The sequence below is a fragment of the Akebia trifoliata genome, unplaced genomic scaffold (genome assembly GCF_017979445.1).
Source record: "Akebia trifoliata isolate Shusen 1 unplaced genomic scaffold, ASM1797944v1 Contig00840, whole genome shotgun sequence".
NCBI lineage: Eukaryota > Viridiplantae > Streptophyta > Magnoliopsida > Ranunculales > Lardizabalaceae > Akebia > Akebia trifoliata.
Window position 1 is genome coordinate 13,818 of NW_028237257.1, and position 20,928 is coordinate 34,745.

General features: G+C 31.6%; 2 protein-coding genes across 2 annotated transcripts; one reads left to right on the forward strand and one right to left on the reverse strand.

Annotated features, from left to right (window-relative positions):
* Positions 1 to 1,688: 1,688 nt before the first annotated feature.
* Positions 1,689 to 7,785, reverse strand: SCPL40 (serine carboxypeptidase-like 40). The gene is made up of 8 exons (XM_086430983.1): positions 7,302 to 7,785; positions 5,655 to 5,762; positions 5,272 to 5,546; positions 4,357 to 4,617; positions 4,158 to 4,276; positions 3,944 to 4,036; positions 3,048 to 3,153; positions 1,689 to 2,012 (listed from the first exon to the last, which is right to left on the reverse strand). Exons 1-8 carry the CDS (start codon positions 7,663 to 7,665, stop codon positions 1,866 to 1,868), a joined length of 1,473 nt encoding a protein of 490 aa, XP_086287109.1. The 5' UTR covers positions 7,666 to 7,785; the 3' UTR covers positions 1,689 to 1,865.
* Positions 7,786 to 17,882: 10,097 nt separating this feature from the next.
* Positions 17,883 to 20,924, forward strand: LOC147380982 (kinesin-like protein KIN-14L; the record flags this gene model as incomplete). Its single annotated transcript, XM_086430984.1, has 8 exons — positions 17,883 to 18,062; positions 18,140 to 18,297; positions 18,380 to 18,520; positions 18,601 to 18,859; positions 18,951 to 19,042; positions 19,137 to 19,208; positions 19,588 to 19,686; positions 20,853 to 20,924. Coding segments are annotated over exons 1-8 (960 nt in total), but the record flags the coding sequence as incomplete, so codon positions are not given.
* Positions 20,925 to 20,928: the final 4 nt, after the last annotated feature.

Below are 20,928 nucleotides of genomic sequence, written 5' to 3' on the forward strand. Positions count from 1 at the left end.
CCATCTTCATAAACAATCAACAAGATTCTTGTCACTACAAAAATTCAACGCAAAGTGATTGAAAAACCAAGGTTTTTGAGTTAGCTATAATTGTTGGTATTTGACACTTAGAGAAGACAATGAAAAATAAAAAACTAATATAAAGCATTTTTTTAAAGTAAATGCTGGATGAAACCGATATTTTTAAACTTGTTTTCGTTTTTTATGATAATTTGACTTTTTGGATTCGAAAACTAATGAGTGAATATTTCATTTTTTTAATTTTTCGTTGCGAACATAATGGTGCGATTGGAGTCTTTTAATTCTCACTATAAACAAATTTACTTTTTTAGTCTTGTCCGACCTGAAAATCGAGGATTTATAATTTTTCCGTTTGAACTCGAATTTGAATGTACTTACAGGTTAACATATATTTTTCAACCATTTTGAATCTAAAGATAAGGTCAAATTTAATTAAAATTGAACAGAACAAAAATCAAAAATTTTACCTTAAGTCCCACTTTCAATTTTTTTTTCAAATTCCACTATTTAATTTTTCTCGATGTATGAATTAAAAATTCAAAGTATATATATATATATATATATATATATATATATATATATATATATATATATATATATATATATATATATATATATAGAGAGAGAGAGAGAGAGAGAGAGCGAGAGAGAGAGAGAGAGTTGGAAACATTTGAGATCATGCATTTTCTAAATTACAAAATAAAATATGAAATTTACCCCTATTTATAGGTAGGGTAGTGTATCACCATGAATAACGAATGTGAGTCAAATTTAAGGTTCATCCAAGGGACCAATATGGTTAAATCATTGCCAATCTAGCTAATGCAATATCTCAGTTGCAAGCCATATACCACTGAAAGCATCTCCAACTGGACTGCGTATCTAAGCTCCATCTTCAAATATGGAGATAGAGCTCAAAAATGTGAGCCAACCGGGCTGCATATTTGAAGGAATCCCTTCAAAAACACTATTTCCTCCTTCATATTTTGAGGATTTCAGATTTTTAGAGGAACCCTCTAAAAATACTATCCACTTTATTAAATCCCACTTTTAGCTTTCTCCATCCATTCAACTTTCAATGAATTCCCATCCTATCCTTTTTTCTAAGTGAGATGCTATTGACACCTCAAATTTTACTTATTATAAAACTCCAAATAATAACATAAAAAAACAACAATAAGTGAATGGTTGAAAATAACTAAAAGTTGGGGAGTCAATCATAATTGTATATATTTTGGGTTTAGGAATTTACTAGATTTCCATATTTTTTGGGTCTAATATTTTATATGAGCTTAATCATAATTGTAAACAGCTATTGAAATATTTTGAATGAGTATTATAATATTGATGATTGACGTTCAGAAGGAAAAATTGATGAATTATTAACCAAGTTAGGGGGGTGGAGGGAAAATTATTGGTAAATGATTGATTAATATGTCACTTTATTTTATGCCACATGGTATTGATTTAAATTGATCAACTGTATGGATATATATAATTCATCCCTTGTTGAACCTACATATCAAAAATGAGCTTGATCGGAGATGTGTATCTAGCTATTAGATATAATTATTTTACACAAAAAATAAAATCTAACGGTGATAAATCATTCATAAATCAAAATGAATAGTATTTTAGAGGAGCATTATAGAGACGTGGGTTGAAGATGCTCTTAAAGGATCCAAATGGAGATTATCAATGAAAATAATGCACCAAAACTATTCTAATTAGTTCCAAATTTAAATAGAGAAATTGCAACCTTAAACATGCCCAGTTAAATAAAATTATCTTCAAATGAAAATCTAAAAGAAAAAGAACAAATTGGACTTATTTTTCTTTCTTTTTTAATGACGTGGGAGGGGTGTTCCATCAAGGAAGTGCTTGATAAGTGAAAGTGCCCTTATCGGCTGGTAGCTTGGGACCTCATGACCTGCTCCTCTTACTGTAGCAAATGTTAAGTCACCTTCATACACTGTTGTGTAACCACCAACCTGTGTCACCAACAAATCAAAATGAGGTTATTAAATTAACATTATTTCACATAATAGTTATAATAATATAGTTTTTATGGGAGAGAAAATTACTAAATTAGCTATGCATTTTGTAAAAATTATCTAATAAGCTACTCTTTTTTAACCAAGACGGCGGCCCTATACCAAATTCCGTAATTATTTTTTTCAAAAATGATTATTAATCCACATGCAGAAAAGTTGATGAATTTAACTCTATGCCCAGCTACCTTTCAACATATAAAGGTTATGGCAAAATAAATAGTTACCAAATCGGATATTTGTCCATTTTCATAAATATTTATAAAATAAAATAAAAAAGCTGGTTCAGTAATATTTGAACATACTACACATTTTTAAGTATGGGTATTATAATCGCTACCATAGTATTTTAAGTATAATACTATACATTCTTTGTTGTACAAATGGTAGATAAGTAATAGATTTTGCGTCTAAAATGAGTTGTGGGCTTAGGCCCATAACCTGTTTCAAGATCCATTCGAATACCCATTCTATTAGTAGCTCCAAAGCCTAAAAGATGAGTGAAAATCCTAACTCTGATACTCTGATTAATGAATTCTAGCCATCAGATCTCACCATTTACTCATAGTGGGCCCATGATGGAAAAGTAGGGTTTCTAGGTATGTATGTAGGTGGATTCCAAGCCCATGATAATAAAAAAATGCACAAATCTAATGACTAAAATACCAATCAGGCTGATCTGTGGCAAAGATGTTCTAAAAAGTAGGTTAAACATAATTGCACTAGACCACCACGTTATTTGGCCCCTCAAAAAAAAAAAAATAGAGCTACTATTGCCAAACCAAGTCATTTAAAATATAGTATATGTTTTTTTTACAGAATTACTATTGCCCAGCCAACTTTTACTAAGACCACACCAACTGTGTGCAAATCATTGGAGATTTACATAGGCATTGGTGTGTTATTAGTAAAAGTTGGTGTGGCAATAGCAGCGCTCTTTATATATTAAAGGTAAAAATTAAACAGATAGCTGACCTCCCCTTTATTGAACCAAGGATACCATGAGGTCTTCAATGGAAGTTTCATCTTATTCACTGAATATCTGGACGAAGTAACTGGAACCCTACCATCTGTGTCACCACTGCATTAATAAAAATAAATAAATAAAAATTAGATCACAATTTTATTAATATCTACAAAAATATTACATAATCAGGAGCCCATATTAGATAATATATTGAACAAAAAATATATTTGAAAAGGTTTTTTTGTTCAAATGAAATTAAACAATAATAATATCTGTTATTTTCAAAATACTGGTAAATCAAATGAAAACAATTATTTATTAACACTGTAAAATATTGGTTCTCTTTCTATAATAAGCAAAGAAGATAAATAATTTATTATTTTGATATACCAAGTTACCGCTACCAACCCCGAGATATTATTACGACAAGTGATGAACAAAAATCCAGAGCTCTGATTCAAAATTATCTTGATTCATCCTCTCATGAGGAATTGTCAAAACATTTGACTCTTCACTCATCCCAATTAAAGGATTAATCAATCAAATAATAGATATTAAGTGGATCAGTTTGAAAATAAATGAGTTGCTAGTCGTAGGATATTATTCACGTCTTTTAGTGAAAAAAAAAAAAAGGTTTTATGATCATTACACACTGATATTTTTGAAAATAATTTTCAATTATTTATAATTATAAAATTAACATTAAGCAATACTATACTGTTTTTGCACTAAAAAGATAAATATATCTCAGTAAAAGCATTAAATGTTAAAACATAATTTGTGATATTTAGTCATATTAATGTTTTATTTTCCAAAATAGAAGCACATCAAATATAATAATGTAGTTCATGATTCAAGCGAGTTTAAGATGATGATGGATGGATTAATGGATGGATAAACTTACCTATATACCCATACTCGAATTCCATTAGCCATAAACTCCTCTAAGAGTGGAATGATCGTCGACGGGCTATCAGCCCAACCCTGAAGTATGTCACTGCAAGTTTTTGAATTTTCATTAACGCTCGTTCGCTCGCATGTAGCTAATAGTTAAAAGGAAGAAATAAATAATTTAACATTATAAGAAGTGGCACTTAATTTATTTTCCTTATACATACCTGCATGGTTCCCATGTATAGTTTAGTTTGGTAACATTGGCATGAAGGGCTTCTTGTACATTGGGACTATTCAAATAAGCATGCACATAATAATCGGAACAAGGATCGAAATTCATAAGCTGCATTACCAAGTAAATCCATCAATAATTGATGTTTTGCATTTCTAGCCACTTGATATATAATCAAAAATAGAACTAACCGAAGCCTCCTTGGGCACATTGGTGAGATTGGACGATTGGCAGATTGGGGCATAAATGTTGTAGATATCGATGGGGTTTATATCCATATTGGCTTCATTAGCACCTTCATTGCATTGCTTGGACTGAAAGGTTGCATTTGGGGAGAAATCACAGTACTTATGGATGTTATGTATGGCTTGATCGGAGAGGAGGGCGTGGGTCCAAAAGTAATCGTACATTCCTAACTGATCAGTTTCATCGTTGATCACAGCATTGCCAATCTGCAGTAGTGTTGAATAATTAGTTAGTTAAGGAATTTGAAATTATGGTCAAGGGAGCTTAATTATATTAATATTGCCACACCTACTTTTTATTATAACACACCAAATCAAATAGTTCTAATGAGAAGTATTACCCCCACCTGAAATATCATACATGATTTCATTGTCTATAAGCTCTTTTATTTTGTTTAAACTTCAAGGTTATGAAATCTACATTAAAGATTTGGAAATATAAAGAGCGAATAGAGGTGCAATCATTAAGAAGTTATACATATTATTGTTTGCACCCCAGATTCTACATTTTATTTCATTATTTGTTGTGCTATGGCAGTGTTATTATACAGGCTCTCTTGCTTTGTTAAAACTTGCAAGTTTTTGAAATCTATATCAAAGAAGGGTCTTGTTAATGTGTGCCTTACAGTGCAATAAATACACTTTGGAAATTGGAATCTGCGGGCATTTTGGTAAAACATAATTTTTTAAGGGCATTTTCGATACAAAATCCAATTTTGAAAGTGTAGTGACATGTTAACAAAATCCATGAAAGAATTGATTACAAAGAGAGAAAAAAATCTCCTAAAAAAGAATAAAAAATAAAAAAATAAAATTAAACATTTAAGTTTATGAAATCTAGATGAGAGAGAGAGATCTTACTATGACTCCTTTGAGATTGATAATCGTCTTATTAGCCATTTTGTTATGTTGGACAATAGTATGTGCGAGCTGAGGCACATAATGCCCGGCGTAGCTCTCTCCCGAGATATAGAAGTCCCTATCCTTGTATTCGGGAAATCTCTCGAGCCAATTCACCAAAAATACATAATTATCCTCTGCTGTCATTTTATCTCCACTCAAGTCATAATCTGATGTTCTATTTGAGTAGGAAAACCCTACCCCGGCCGGAGACTCCAAAAACAAAACATTTGCCACTATAAATCCCAAAAATTATCAAAGAATTAGAAGAAAAAAAAATTCAAAAAAAATTTAAAAAGAAATTAAATTCAAATTTTTAGAGGAAAAAAAAAAAAAGATACTACCTTTATTCCATGCATACTGGTTACGGTAAAGTGTTTTGCCATCACTATGCACTCGGAAGGGTCCGAGCTCTTCCATTGCACCATAAGCAAGAGAGGAACAACCAGGACCTAAGAAATTACTAGAGTTAATAATTATTATTATTAATGTAAGAATTTGTACAATTTCCAAGAAAAAATCTAGCGTGAATTACCTTTTCGTGAATTGAATTTGATGAATTTACGATTCTGGCTTATTATTATTTTAATTACTAAAACATGAACAATAACAAATTCAGAGGTTTAAAAGTGACAATCTTGCTAAAAATAGTGAAACCTGCAAGATTGTCACTTTAAAATCCGTGAAATCATTACCATTGATGTTTTGGTAATAATATTGAACAGTGAGCCAGAATTGTAAATTCTTCAAGAGTTGATCACGTTTTCATAAATATTCCAAAATGTCTAGAAATTTAATTTCCTTGAGGTAATTGTAATGTAAAAATGGTTTTCTCCACAAAATATGTTGTTACCATCTCAAAAAAAAAATGAACTAAATTAATCATCAACTTATTATAATAAACAGATATAGGAATTAGGAAAATTTCTTTTCTAGGCAAGATTTTTTGACAGAGAACATGTTTTCCATAATAGAAGATTCTTTAATATTCAAATCTTTATAGTACAGATGGATGTTGTCTTTTATGTGAATTAAAAAAAAGGATAATTTGGGGAAAAAAAGTTCCTTAGTAAACCAAATTAGAAAGCTATTAAAAAGTTCATGGAAAGTTTTTCTAAAAATGGATTATAACAAATAAAAAAAATATTAAATGATTAATTATTTATAGTTTCTTAGTGAACTAATAATAGATACTTCTAACTGTCGTTTTTTCCGACTGTCAAGAACAGTCATTTTTTCTGACTGTTTTGGACTGTCGCAATTAAAAAACCACTCCTTTTAAAATGACCCCTTTACCGACTGTAGCGGCAGTCGTTTTTGGCCCATTATGACGTAGTGAATCAATTTGGACAAGGGCCCAACTACAATTTGGCAGGTTTTTGGTCAATTTTTTTTTTTTTTTTTTGAAAAGAAACTTTTGCTTTAAAGAGTGTGGATCATTGCAGGTCTGTGAATATTTTCCCAGATAGATAGGAAATTAATGATTCCAAAGAAAAACAATTTTCAAGAAAATTCAAATAAAAAATGCAATGAATTACATATTGTCAAGAAAACTATTTTCCATAATATGAAACAATGTGATTAAGATTGAGAGTAATACCTCCAAAGAGGCAAAGAAGAGTATTATTAACGTAAGAGTTTATAATTTTGTCTCATTGCCAAGGAAAATATTTTCTCACAAAATTGATTTTTCAACAAAAGTATGAGAAAAATGAATTTCAGAGAAAATAGATGAGACAGCCAATAGGTACGTGGCAAAGGTTACTTGTTTTCTAGTTTTAGAGGTGGGGTCAACAAGAGAAGAGAATATTTAGGATTCTTTGAGAAAATCAATACTTTTTCTATCTCTGACCCAAAAATACTTTTCACAAAAGTAGTTTTTTGCAAAAATCACAATCAATTGCATCATCTCAAATAATAAAATAAAATAAAATAAAAAATACACTTAGCTAGCCAATTCGGCCTAACATGTCGAGATCGAGATAAAATACCTCCATTGAGCCAAAGAAGGAGAGGTTTTGATATCTTGGACTTGTCGGCCTCGGCGAAGTAATAATAAAATGCTCGTCCAGCTTTTTCATCCACAGTAATATAACCTCCATATTGGTCGAATGGAACTTGGGGTTGTCCGGGCAATTTTTCGATTTGATCTTTCTCCTTCAACCCACTTTGAGGAAGAATTCTACTTTCGTCGACAATTTGAACTTCATCGTAAAAATTTACGTCAATCCCAGCTTTTCTTTGTAATTTGGAATCAAGAAGATGGCTTAAAGCATCTCCTTGTTTTCCATGACAAACAATTACAACAAAACATGAGAAAAAGAGAAAGAAACTGAGGAGTCCATTGGGCTTCATCTCTTCTTTTTCTTCTTCTTTGTTGAATTGTTTTAAGAACACAAGAAGAGATGAAGGAAGAAGAGAGAGTATTTAAAGTCCAAGATTCTCTCCAAAACCAACTCGAAATTAGCTGTTTGAATCCAAATTTATAGGATTTGCTTGTTATTCCTATATAGTTGTTTTAGAAACTAAATTGAACGATTAATAATGCTAGATTTGGATAACTAATATAGTTTTAATCTTTTGTACGGTAAGTGAAAGAGTCCACGCAACTAAATATGGTAAGTGTGTATTATAGATGGTGATGGCCCACCCAAAGAAATAAAAATGTTAAATGAGCGAGTCAACTCGGTTATGTGACTCGTTAGGTAACAACACTTATAATGGTTCAAACTCAGATCTTCGTTTGGATAGGTAAACAAAATATCACCATCAAGTATCGAATTAATATAGGAAGTGTGAATGTTGATGGCTGTGATTATCCAATCAATTGGTCAACGTGGTTATGTGATAGATCTTGTTTGGAATATGGCTAACATGTGCCGATCCCGTACTCCCAAAGGTCAAGTGGGAAATGACCTCCAGATCATCGTTATGCATCACATGACATGCACTCTCTTTGTGACCAATTGATCTATGAATGTTTGTCATATTTGGGTAGGATCGTATCATTACTAATGCAATGGATCCCATCAGAATAACATAATTAAGAGTGTTTAGACAAGAATAATATTAAGATGGGTGATCTCCTGGGGAAGTCATTGTGTTGCATCTCTCTCTCTACGACACATGCCCCAAAGATTAGTTGGGAACAAAAGTTGGGACACCTTCATTCTTAAAAAAGAAAAAAAGTTTGTCTCACAATTTTAAATCTCATCTCAAGTTATGATTTCGATTAATAGAAAAATTTATATTGTATTGATCCAAACATTTTGAAATTTTTTGATACAAACCAACATATTTTGAAAGATTCTATGTTTTGGGATCAATTTTTCACAAGTCTTGATCGATATTGACACGTATTGATCGACTGACACATTCCTATATTTTGAACAATGGATAAATCTAAAGTGAACATCAGTATAATTCTTAACCAATAAATTTGAGCATTTTCAAATCTAAAAGCAAATACAAATCAAGTTAATTCTTCAACTATAGGTTCGTCATGCATGAACAGTAGGCCTAACATATAAGATATGCTAGGCCTAGAAAGGTGACAAAATAGACAATTTATTGGGAATGGGTTCACTGAATCCTCAATCAGTTGAGGACCATGATATAGTCATCATTTGTTGGATCACTGAGACAACTCGGACGAGTCAGGTTTAAAGTGAATTTTGATCAAGATCCAATTTTTGATTGGGCCCACACTTTGCGATTGAAATTGAATAATGGTGTTTAGATCATTTTCAATTCGACAATGATGACTTATAATAGTAAGGTGGGTGTGGTGAGAGAATTCATGATTGATGGTTTGATTGTTTTATCGAATTTTCCTAAACGGTTTCGGAAGGCCCGATGGCGTTTACTATGAGTTGTTTCAATTTGTCAGGATTCGAAAAGATTCGTGAACAAACTAATGCTAATAGATTATTTCTTATTTATTATTATTTCTTTCTGACATAGGGACGAGGTTTTCCTGGATTGTCGCTCCAGACTTTTTCACTGCACAGAAAGGCTCAAACGTTGCGACACCTAAGCCTCTCGGTTGTTACAGACAATAATACTCTGCCTCTTGACCTAGGTTTTCTTCTTTAAGATTTATTTAAATGACCTTAATGCCCTTATCTTTATTTCTAGTTCAAAATCAGGTTTGATTTTCTGCCAACCTAGCTGTCCTCATCAACCTGTTTTTTAACCTCATTTTCACCTTAGGAGATTTAACTTTTGAATATAAAGAATAACGAAAAATTTTCGTAAATGTAGAAGAATGGGGTTTTTTTTATATAAAAAAATCAAGAGTTTTTTCATGAAATTGAAGATACAAATATATGGATGAATATGTTATAAATAACTTACCTTAAAGGTTAACAGCTAGAAAATTACTAAGTTTTATAAGTAACTCATCTTGAATCTTAGGATCTCATCTCCTTCAACCTTTAAATCTCAAGACCAATATAAGATTTTGGAGAACGGGAAGGATAGAGAAAAATCAAGGATTTTCTACAACTTATTATAAATGCTAAATTGAAGATGAGATTTAACAGGATTTTTTTGTGTGTGTGTGTGTGTGCTTATAATGGACATCCCCACCCTTCAGGTGAGACTAATCCCAAGGTCACAACATGCAACACCCCTTCAGAAAATCTTACGTTCAATTGGTTGAGTCGAGGGTCAACCGGACCTTGAACACTTGACCTACTCTTCCATAGGAGTTTATCAAGACTCTACTTGCTAGTAGACCAACCCCTTAGGGTTTAATAGGTTAAAAATTGTTTACAATAGAAGTTAGGTGGCATATTTTCCGCAAGATAAATCAAGGGCTTTTGTTAGGGATTGAAGACAAGGGCATTTAAGTCATTTTATATCAGACTTTCATAAAAAACTTAAGTGAAGGTCATTTCATTAGTTTGAAAATAGGGGGTATCCTTAATATTGATCAAAATGTGGAGGAGTATCTTTAAATCACCCACAAGTTGTTTTTCCTTTCGGTGATAACTGATAAGCCCACAAGGTCAACCATTGTGCATCCTCTTTGTTGTGAGTCACCATCACGATGTGGGCTTGATGATGGCATAAAAACATGCCATGTGGCCCACTGATTTTGCTTCCACACGGAATCATGAGTTTTTTTTTTTTTTTTCTTTCTTTCTTTTTTTTTGTTTTTTTTTTTTTTTGTTTTTTTTTTTAGTCCTAACTTTTTTTACAATTTTCCATAACATTAATGATTTTTAGCAATTAGACTCGAGCATGATTAAAAAGAGAAGCACGAATTTTACGAATGATTGAATCTAACAACTAGAAATCATTAATCAAGATAATTTTTGTATCCCAATCATGGTTTTAAAAATTATTAATCTCATTCTTGAACGAGATGAAATGCAAAAAAAATTAAAAAAATTAAAAAACATGATTCTTCTTTTTGTTTGTTTGTATCTCTTAAAATTTTGATTCGAATCATCTCAATATCATTAGTAAATGAGACAAACACTAAACCAAGATTTAAACCCATGATCTAATCATCAACCGACTAAATTAAAGTACAACCTTCTTAACAATTTAGAAGACTTTTTGATATTTAAGTTTTGACCATATGAGAACAAAAAAAAAATTGTTCTCTTATTTTAGGAAAAGAACCAACTTGATAGATTAATGTTGTTTTTAATTATAAGAGTTTTGTTTGTTTGCTTTCGAATGGTGTGAAGCAAATTATTATAATCTATATAATAAAATGTAACTTTAGGTCTCACTTCTCCTACACTTAAAGGGGGTAAACATCTCATCCAATCTTTATGTGAGGGATAATTATAAAAGCATCCCCACAAATTAATAAGGACAACCCACACCATAGTTGAGTTATTTTGTCTTATATGAATTAAAAATTTTGAAATAACAAGTCATCCTCACCCAAAATTCAGTTCATTCAAAAAATTTTAATCCCATCAAAACAAGTTCAAGAATTGTAAATTATTCATTTTTTTTTGTAAATCAATTTTGATAGGATTAGAAGTTTTGGAATGGGCTGATTTTTTGTGAGGACAATCTCCTTATCATGAAGATCATCATCGTCAAAAAACTGTTCATTCTGGAACTTTTAACCAATATAAGATAAAAAAAATTGGCTATAGTGTGGGCTGCCCTTCTTAATTTGTGGAGTGCTTTTATAATTACCCTTATATGAGACCTACTTTAATCATTTATTGTCTTTCCTCTTCAACCTTCTTAACTCTATTGTCTTTCCTTTCCTTTCACTGATTTCTTTTTAAACTTTACTCCAATCTTATTACCTTTCTTCTTTTACCCCTTTTTTAATAATATCCCTCAAGCCTTACTAACTTCCTTGTTTACCCTTTTAACCAGGTACATTGTCTTTCCCCATCTCCTCTTTTTTAATAATACCTCTCCAACATTATTATTTTTTCATTTTTACCCTCTCAACTCAAAAGAGGATGCTCGTGCTTACAACACCGGCGAACTCTAGTATTTTCAACAAATTCCAAAATTAAATCATTTGGTTTAATTACGACATGAGATTAATGCATGCTTTCTTCTATTTACACTTCTTAAAAAATAACATTGTACTTCTAGATATATGGTAAATCTTGGATCTCGTTAATTGGATGATTAGAATGTGTGAAGATCGAATTGAATGGGCTTCATAGACATTTGTTGGATCGTAGGTCAAATATCTTTGATTGTGCTCAAATGAGTTCATGAAAAATTGCAACTCTCCACAATACAAGAAAGTTTTGTTTTTTTATTATTCTTGGACCATTTAGATTTGATCGAAAATTATCTAACCCATCCAATTCGACACTGTTTAAAAAAAAAAAAAAAAACTCATATTGACTATTTCAAAAGTCATACTAAAGTCTAGCATATCAAAATACATGGAATTAGCAATTCTCTAACAAACAAAAATCTCTACCCCATATCTTGGCAATTTGTGGTCAAGATATGGAGCTCGTTGTATCTAAGAAACATCTTTTGGAACTTTGCTGAAAACTTGAGTCCTTATTTAAGCATGGAGGAAATAACATTTTAGGATGAACTATTTCATGTCTCTTAGTGCAAACTCCTTTGATGTATCATTTATTTTATAATTGAGTCTCGATTTTTGAACTCCCCCTCTGACATACACCCCTGATGGGCACATGTCAGAATCATAGATTTTTTTTCCTTGAGATACACAATTGCACATCCCTATAAATATATGCAATTGTGTATCCCAAGAAAAAAATGTATGATTCTAACACATACCACGTTAGGAGTGTATGTCAGAGGTGGGGTGTCAGTTTATCATTATTCTTTATAATTAGATTTTTAAATTCTGGACCAATATTTTTTCAATTGTTTGTTTTTAGTTTATTTGGTTTTTCATTTTCCGGTTTAGGATTCTTTGTGTACAAGAAAGTATAAAGGATTATTTGTGAAGATTAACACTGCCTAACCAAGAAAATAACTTGTTCAAATTAAAGTCTCAAGAGTGACTAGTAGAGATACTTTGTAGGATTTTACTCATGATCTTATAAAGGTTTTGTTTGAGTACATGGAAAAATGTTTTCAAGGGAAAGTGAATTCCATTGAACCATGGGACTTGAATTTTTAGATATAAAATTTGGTTAAAATTACTTAAAGGATCCTGATGGAGGGATTTCTTTCTAATTAGTTCCTAAGCTTTAGGATTTCTCTTAATAGTCCGTTTAGTTAAACTTTCTTCTAATCAATACGTGAACCCGTTTCACCCTCATTTCTCAAGATTGAACGCCCAACCATTTGACCTCATTGTTTTCGTCCAAAAAAATTGGATTTTTAGCATCCCAATCGAGTATTAAAGATTTCATTCGTTTGGAAAAGATGTAAAAAAAAAAAAAAGAAAGAAACCATTTTCAAGGGTTTTTTTTAAGCCTTTTGAAGACATATTTAAAAATTAGGACTTTTCAATATTTTTCTTCGTTTTTAGATGAGAAGTAATCAAAGATGGCTCTTTTGTAATCCCAAGAGATTGGCTCAATGAAATTTTCGGACCAATAGGTGGTTAATGCCCATAAGTCATGAGTTTGATACCCAATATGAGCATTAATTCCTCAAGGGGCACTCACCAGTGCACACCCTCACTTACTTGGTGCGTGTGATGTGCATACATTGTATAAACCCCAAGATTAGTCCTTAGACAAGACCATGGTCCACTATCTACAGGGGTATCCGTTTATCAAAAAGAATGATGATTCTTTTGTTTGAAATCATCTAGACAAGTCATTATCTAAAGATTTTAGTTGATTTTTCTATGTATTTTAATTGGAAAAACTTGAAAAGTGAAGATGGGTGGGTTTTATAAGCATCGAGTTCGTCACTTTTTTATTTTCGAGTTTGATATTTTTAAAAATTATCAAATTTAACAATAAAAAATGTTGAATTCGACACTAAAAAGTGGTGAGCTCAAAAATAAATATAAGTGGTGAGCACGACAATAAATTAAAAAGTGGTGAATTCGACAATAAAGATGTTGAGTTTGACATTATAAATGTTGATCTCAACAATAAATAAAAAGTGGTGAGCTCACCAATAATGAAGGACCATTAAAAAATAAAAAATTTACTAAATGGACTATCAACCTACAGCCCAAAACTTATGGACTATTTAGAAAAAGATCCAAGCCAGGGTGTTTTATGTAATTTTCCCAAAAAATTGTGTATATATGTTTGATTGCAATTTGGAAAATGACAAGATTCTCTCCTATCTCTTTGTATTTTTTTTTTCATCTCTCTTTCAACACAAATCAAAATCATTTTGATTGAGTCTCAATTGAAACAATAGCTCTTTTTATGTTTTTCGAAGAAAAAAAAGAGAGACCAATTTTCCTCCCTTTCAATAGGAATTTCAAAAGCAAACGAAAAGAAAAGAGAAAAAAAAATATAGGTGAATGGAGAAGAAGAAGAAATTACTTGGCTTGTAATTAATTTGAAAAAGGTAAAAATATTTTGTGACTTATTCTTGTATTGAAGACATCAAGAAGATTATAAGGGAAAGAAGATTATCGATTGGAGTAAGTCTTGATCGAAAAAACAACATTTTACTTTTGAAACAAGAGAAAACCACTTTCCCAAAGAGCTAGATGAGACAACAAATTCCCATCGTGGAAAAAAAACGTTTTTCGTATAACATGCAATCAAAAGGGTAAAAATGTGATTTTTCATGGAACTCAAATTCCCTCCTATTGTCCATGCATAATGAATTAGACCTTAAATAAGAGGAACAAGCAAGAGGTAGGGACAGATTTACATTGGAGGCAATGGTGGCACTTGTCCCCACAAGAATTTTTCAAAAATTAGAAGGATTTATATGCTATTGGGGTTGATAATAGCGATCGAAAGAAAAAAAAATCTGCCACTATTGCCCACATAAGAATTTTTAAAATTTCTAAGTACCTTAATTGCCCCCATGTAAACAAAATCCTGGCTCTGCCCTGGCTAATGGTAAGGGTAGAACCAGGAAGGCTAAAAAGATGCACACTTAGTTTTATAATCCAATTTTAATAGTGTGTTCTTAACTTGTTCAATTAAGAAGTAAAAAACCATTTTAAAAATACTCAATTTAGAAGATGAAGGATGGAGGTTGGCGAGACATTAGTTCAGAGTATCAATCTCGAGATCATGGTTTTCAAATCTGGGTTCTCGTTTCATTTCCACACCCATTGAGATTGTTTGATTCTTTGAAATCATCTTGTTAATTTTTTATTTTATTTGAATTTATATTTCAAATAATCATTAGTTGGACTAATAGGTAGTTATGATCAATTTTCCAAAAGGGTTAGATCTTGGATTGACAAAATCTCATTAATTCTGCCTAACTAAACCTATTACATTTTGTACTATTGAAAATTACATGGGAATTTACCATTTTCTAAGATAACTAAACTAAAAAATACTAAGTGCAATTTTGGAGAACCATTTTCCCCACCTTTCCTATTTGTTTTGCACTCAAACACCACTGTTAAAACTTGAATTTTCTATGGAAAATTGTTTTTCTTAAAGTTTTCCGTGCAATCAAATAAGCCCTTAAAAGAAATCATTTTCGCTGTTGAATTTTAATTTTAGATTTTGTAGTTTGGTGGCCATCTAGTTTCAACGAATCAAGATCTAATTTTTTGAATTTTAAGTGCTAAGTTGATGAACCAGTGACATGCCGTCACATGTATTGAACTATTGCTTTTTCAATACGCGTGACAGATTGCCATCGGTTTATCAATTTAGCACATAAAATTCAAAATAGCAAATCTCTCTTCATTTTTAAAATCATGGATGAAGCCAAATTTTCTTTTTCTTTTATTTCTAATCCACGAGAGTTGTAATGTTGGATTGAGATCTACATCACTGTGAGATTTCTTGGGATCTCCAAATCCCATCCAAAAGAAGCTTAACCAAATTTTTAACCTTTCCCAAGTCTTTATCCAAGTCTCAATCAGACTTTCCATCTTTTTATAAACATGGGATGTCTTCCAACTCTTTGAGTGCATTCGTGTTTATGGGTTCATTGAATCTAACCCTTTTCTCAACTTTGAATATTCCCCACGAAATGTGCGGGTTCCATGTAGTTTGCCACATTGGCAATGAGGTGGACCATTCCTTTTTTGATGTCTTACGTCTTTGATTTTTGACTTGACTTTTATAAATTCCAGAATCATTGGCTTTCATATCAATTGGTATAAAAAATTTTCCTCTCTTGGATGACATAATGTAATGGCAATTGATTTCTGTTTCCATAATATTTAATAATATAAAATATTTAGTAATCTATAAAAGCACACCAACTTTTACTAAGAGCACAACAAGATCTGTCCTTGTTTTTTTTTTTTTTTTTTTAATATCATGTGAATTGGTGTGCTCCTAGCAAAAGTTGGTGTGACAATGGAGTCTCTCTATAAATAAATCATAAAAAAAAGGGGTCCCATCGACTATGAAGAATAGGACTGTCAACAAATGCTTAGCGGTTCAGATACAACAATATCCAAATCTAAATCCAAATGTTTCATTTGATATCCGAATTCAAATTCGAATCCGACGAATGTTCTAAAATTCTATCCAAATTCGAATCTGATTATCCTATTAGATATTGGATAATATTCGATTAGAATTTGAATAATTTGTATATTAAAAAAAAAATACAATTTTTCTTTATCCAATTGATTTTTCATTATTAAAAAAAAAAACTTATTATATATTGGACTACGTATATAATAAATAAATTAAATTAAATAATATATACTATATTATTTATATAAAAAAATAAATCAAATCAAATCAAATATATTATATATTATTTTGAATTAGATATTATCAGATTCAAAATGTTAATATTTGAATTCATATTCGATAAGGATTCAAATATATAAAACTATCTGAATTCGAATCTAATATCTAAAATTTTCGGATAATATCCGATTTTTTGAATTCGAATTCAAATTTTAGACCATCCATTGACATCCTTAATGAAGAATGACACAAGACAAACAAAATAAACATGATCCCAACCCTTGAAACACAAAAACCATAAAATAAGATATATACAATTTCAAATCCTAGATCTAATCCAATTTGTCCATAACATTTGATGGGGCTGTCAATGTATCGGGTCAGACCAGAAATCCATTCTAACGACTTTTGTTTTGGATCGAGGATTTGGATTCTCAAAAGGGGTCTAATCCAATAAAATGTTAGTAATGTATTTAAGTATATTATATATTTTCTTTAAGGACAATGTTTATCAATGAATATTAGGGAGCAAACATTGAGAGCCAAATTTTTTCCTATATGAGTTAGAAGTTTCAGAATGGTTTTTTATGAGGATGATTTTTATGGTGAGGGGATCATCCTCACAGAAAGTCAGCTCATTCAAAAACTTCTGACCCCAATTTACAAGTTGTGGAATCATGGACCGTTATTTTTTATCAGTAATTTGTAAATCACTTTTGATGAGGTTAGAAGTTTAAGAATGAGTTATTTTTTGTGAGGATGATCTTCTCACCATACAAATCATCCGCACAAAATGTCGGCTAATTTCAAAACTTCTAATCCATATAAGACAAATTTTGGCTCTCAATGTTTGTTCCCTAATGTTGACTGCTGAACGATATTTAAATATATGAAGTTTACTTAGATTTTATACATCAAATCCGGATTGGCCCTCTACTCCTATCCAGATCTAATCCAATTATTATCGAGACAGATTTGAATCCTAATCTTGAGATCCGAAAAGCCCGATCCGATAAGAATTTGATCTGATATTTTTCAAATCAGCCCCAATTCAATCCAGATCCGGTCCATGTACTACGCTCATGCCCAAATTCAAGGGAAGCACAGGTCCATAGAGTGGGAGAGATTCGGCGTGGATTCTCTTTATTTCAATAAAAACGAGATGGACGGTGGAGATCCAATAAGACAGATACCGAGCGTGGCCTACCAATTTGAATTCAAAAACACACAGAAGTAACGTTACGATTCCACTCCGAACCTAAAACCGAACCTAAAATATACAAAAGAGAACTGTTAAACTGAAAGCAAGGAAAGGCTCGGAACTGATTCTCTCTTTCGATCTCCCCTCATTTGGCTCTCTGAGTTTAGGGGTTTTAGGGTTCTTTCTGCTCTTTTTATAGTTCTTTCTGTAATTGATCACTCAAATTTGTGTTTTAATGGAGGATCCTTCAAGAACTACTCTCCATGATTTCCATTTGGCTTCAAGAAAAGCCGAAGAAACAGGTCTCTCTCTCTCTCTCTCTCTCTTTGTTTGTTTGTTTGGTTCTTTTCTTGATTTTGCTTCTATCAAAATTTCACAGCTTTGAGACGATTCCAAGCTGCGGTATGGCTCGAATGCTTCGTGGGACCTCTCGGCCTATCAGATCAGCCATCAGAGCGAGAATTCATTTCTTGCTTGAGAAATGGATTAGTTCTCTGTAATTCCATGAACAAGATCCAACCTGGAGCCGTGCCGAAGGTACTAATAGCTCAAATACATAATTTTACCCTTTATAGTGTTTCCATTTTCGCCTAATTTTTCAATTTGAAACCATTCTTAGGTTATAGGGAGCCACTCATCAGGACTTTCTTCAGAAATTAAGCCACTGAATGCTTATCAGTACTTCGAAAATATCCGAAACTTTCTATTGGCTGTGGAGGAACTGAATCTCCCTGCTTTTGAAGCATCGGATCTTGAAAGGGTAAAGCTTGAACCAAAACTACGATGACATCTGCTTAATACCCACCTTTTCCTTTTAATTAGAAGTTCTATTTTTTTTAGGATACTGTGGAGGATGGATCGATGGCTAAAATTGTTGATTGTATACTTGCACTTAAGTCGTACCACGAATGGAAACAATGGAGGGATGGGGCAAATGGATCTTATAAGCACTCAAGATCCCCAATGATTCCACGTTCAGCCGGTAGGACCCATACCCGAGTCACCCCTACAAATTCTTCAGGGCCATGTAGGCATTTGGACATGTCAGTTGCCGCTGACAAGATACCATTCGTTGAACCTGAAAATGGGAAGCTTGAAGGTTTAATTTTTCTCTTTTTAAGAAAGATCATATTTTTATCTACAAATGTTGGTAAAATTTGTGTACTATGACTTGTTTTTGTGATCTGTAGATTCAATTGTTGGAGCACTTGTTGAGTGTCTGCTTGACACAAAGGAGAACATTGATAATAACCTTCTGGCTTCATTTCGTCAAGGAAATAAGGTGATAATTAGTGAATATGATACATTAGCTAAATTTTTATATCAATGGATAGAAGTCTAAGAGCTGAAGGTTTAGAAAATTCTTGTTGATGCAGGAATCGGTCAAGTTTTTTAGTAAGATCATGTCAAATTGTTTGCAGGAACAAAAACTAAACCAATTACCCGAGGTGACTTAGTTTGAATTTACTTCCATAGTTTTTTAGTAGAAAATAATCTGTTATGTATGCTTTCCCTTTCTATATTTGAATGGCGTATGCTGTTCTACCACACACATTAAAAGGAATTCATGTTGTTTTGTCCCACATTGCTGGAAGGTAAAAAAAAAAAAAAAAATTCTTTTAAGTGCTTTATGTATGTCTAACTACTAACAATGAGGGCCTTAGATAGATTTCTTTCCAACAATTAGGGTTTTTTATATTTCTTGATTATTCTGCTAGGAAAAATGTGCATGGATCTCACTAGGTGTTTATATTGTCTTTATTGGTTCTGCTTACTTAGTTGCTAAGAACTCAACAAATTCTGATTATATATTCCATCTGATTACAGTTGAAATCAATCCTTCAGAATTCTTTGCAAGAAGTGACAAACTCATTTCCACAGTCAACATCCACACCTACCAACTTGTCTACAATTGGAAATGATGTGGTATATTTTTCTTATCAAGCTTCTTTGATGATTTACTTGGATGAATGAAGCTATAGATTAATTTCTTGACAAGTATATTTGACTCAAAGATTATTAAACACAACTTGAGAATTCATATATTTATCTTGCAAATTATCGAAGAAATACGGTGGGTTAATTCACCATAATTAAACAGTCTAACCGAGTTTGTTATGCTCTTGCATGAGACCTGTAAATGTTTTCTTTTGGTGAACAATATATTGTGTTGCGTTTTGTTTGTTTTTTGTATGTGATAGTTTAGTATTTTGGTAGTAATGATCTGCTAGTAAATTGGCCTTTTGAATTCATCTACTGCACTATTTTAAAACTTTTATCATGTCCCTTGTGCTCTTAAGAATTGGCTAATTCTTATTATATATGCTCATATGCGTTAGGTATGACATGCATTATTGAGTTGCATTCATGCTTTGCTTATTGACAATCACAGAATGACAAGCTAATTAGTCTCATTTTATTGAATCTTGGATTAAGCTATTCTGCCAGAAGTGTATATCTCTTTTCAGTATTGGTGCTCTGGATTTAGAAATTGGAAAACTTCTCTAAGAGATCCAACGGTTTTTCGTTGCATTCATGCTTGCTGTATTTCAGTTATAGAACTACATAGAACTTTTTTTTTTCTTTTTGTTATCTAGTGTATATTGTTATTTCTATAATTTTAGCATATTTACATGAGAATCGTAAGCAAAACAACGATTTTTTCCTTCCCTAATATATATTGTTATTTATAATAAAAAAAAGTATAAGTATATTGTTATATCTATAATTTCAAAAACTGGATATTTATACTTATCCTGCAATAAAGTGGTTTGGTCGTTAAATACATTTAACTCACGTTCGTTTTTCTAGACATTCCCTTCATTTGGACGAAACAATGATAGGAAACGGGTATAATTACAAGAAGTATAATTTCATCTTTAACATCCTAACTTGACAGGTGAAAAAAGCAAAATAACACAAAGTAATTCATAATAGTATCTTGAGGATTGCATGCAATAAATAGTTTTGATACATCATGGATTGTATAAATTTTTTGATATAGTTGCTATTAGATTGCATATTTTTTAACATTGCATCTAATTAGCTATCGAAGCATGATATGAACAAAGGATATGCCATTTTGTTTGCAGCATTGCAAATGCTGCTTAAAAAAGGGTAACTGCAATCACTGTCGTCTATTGAAAGTACAAGAAAAAGACCTTTCGG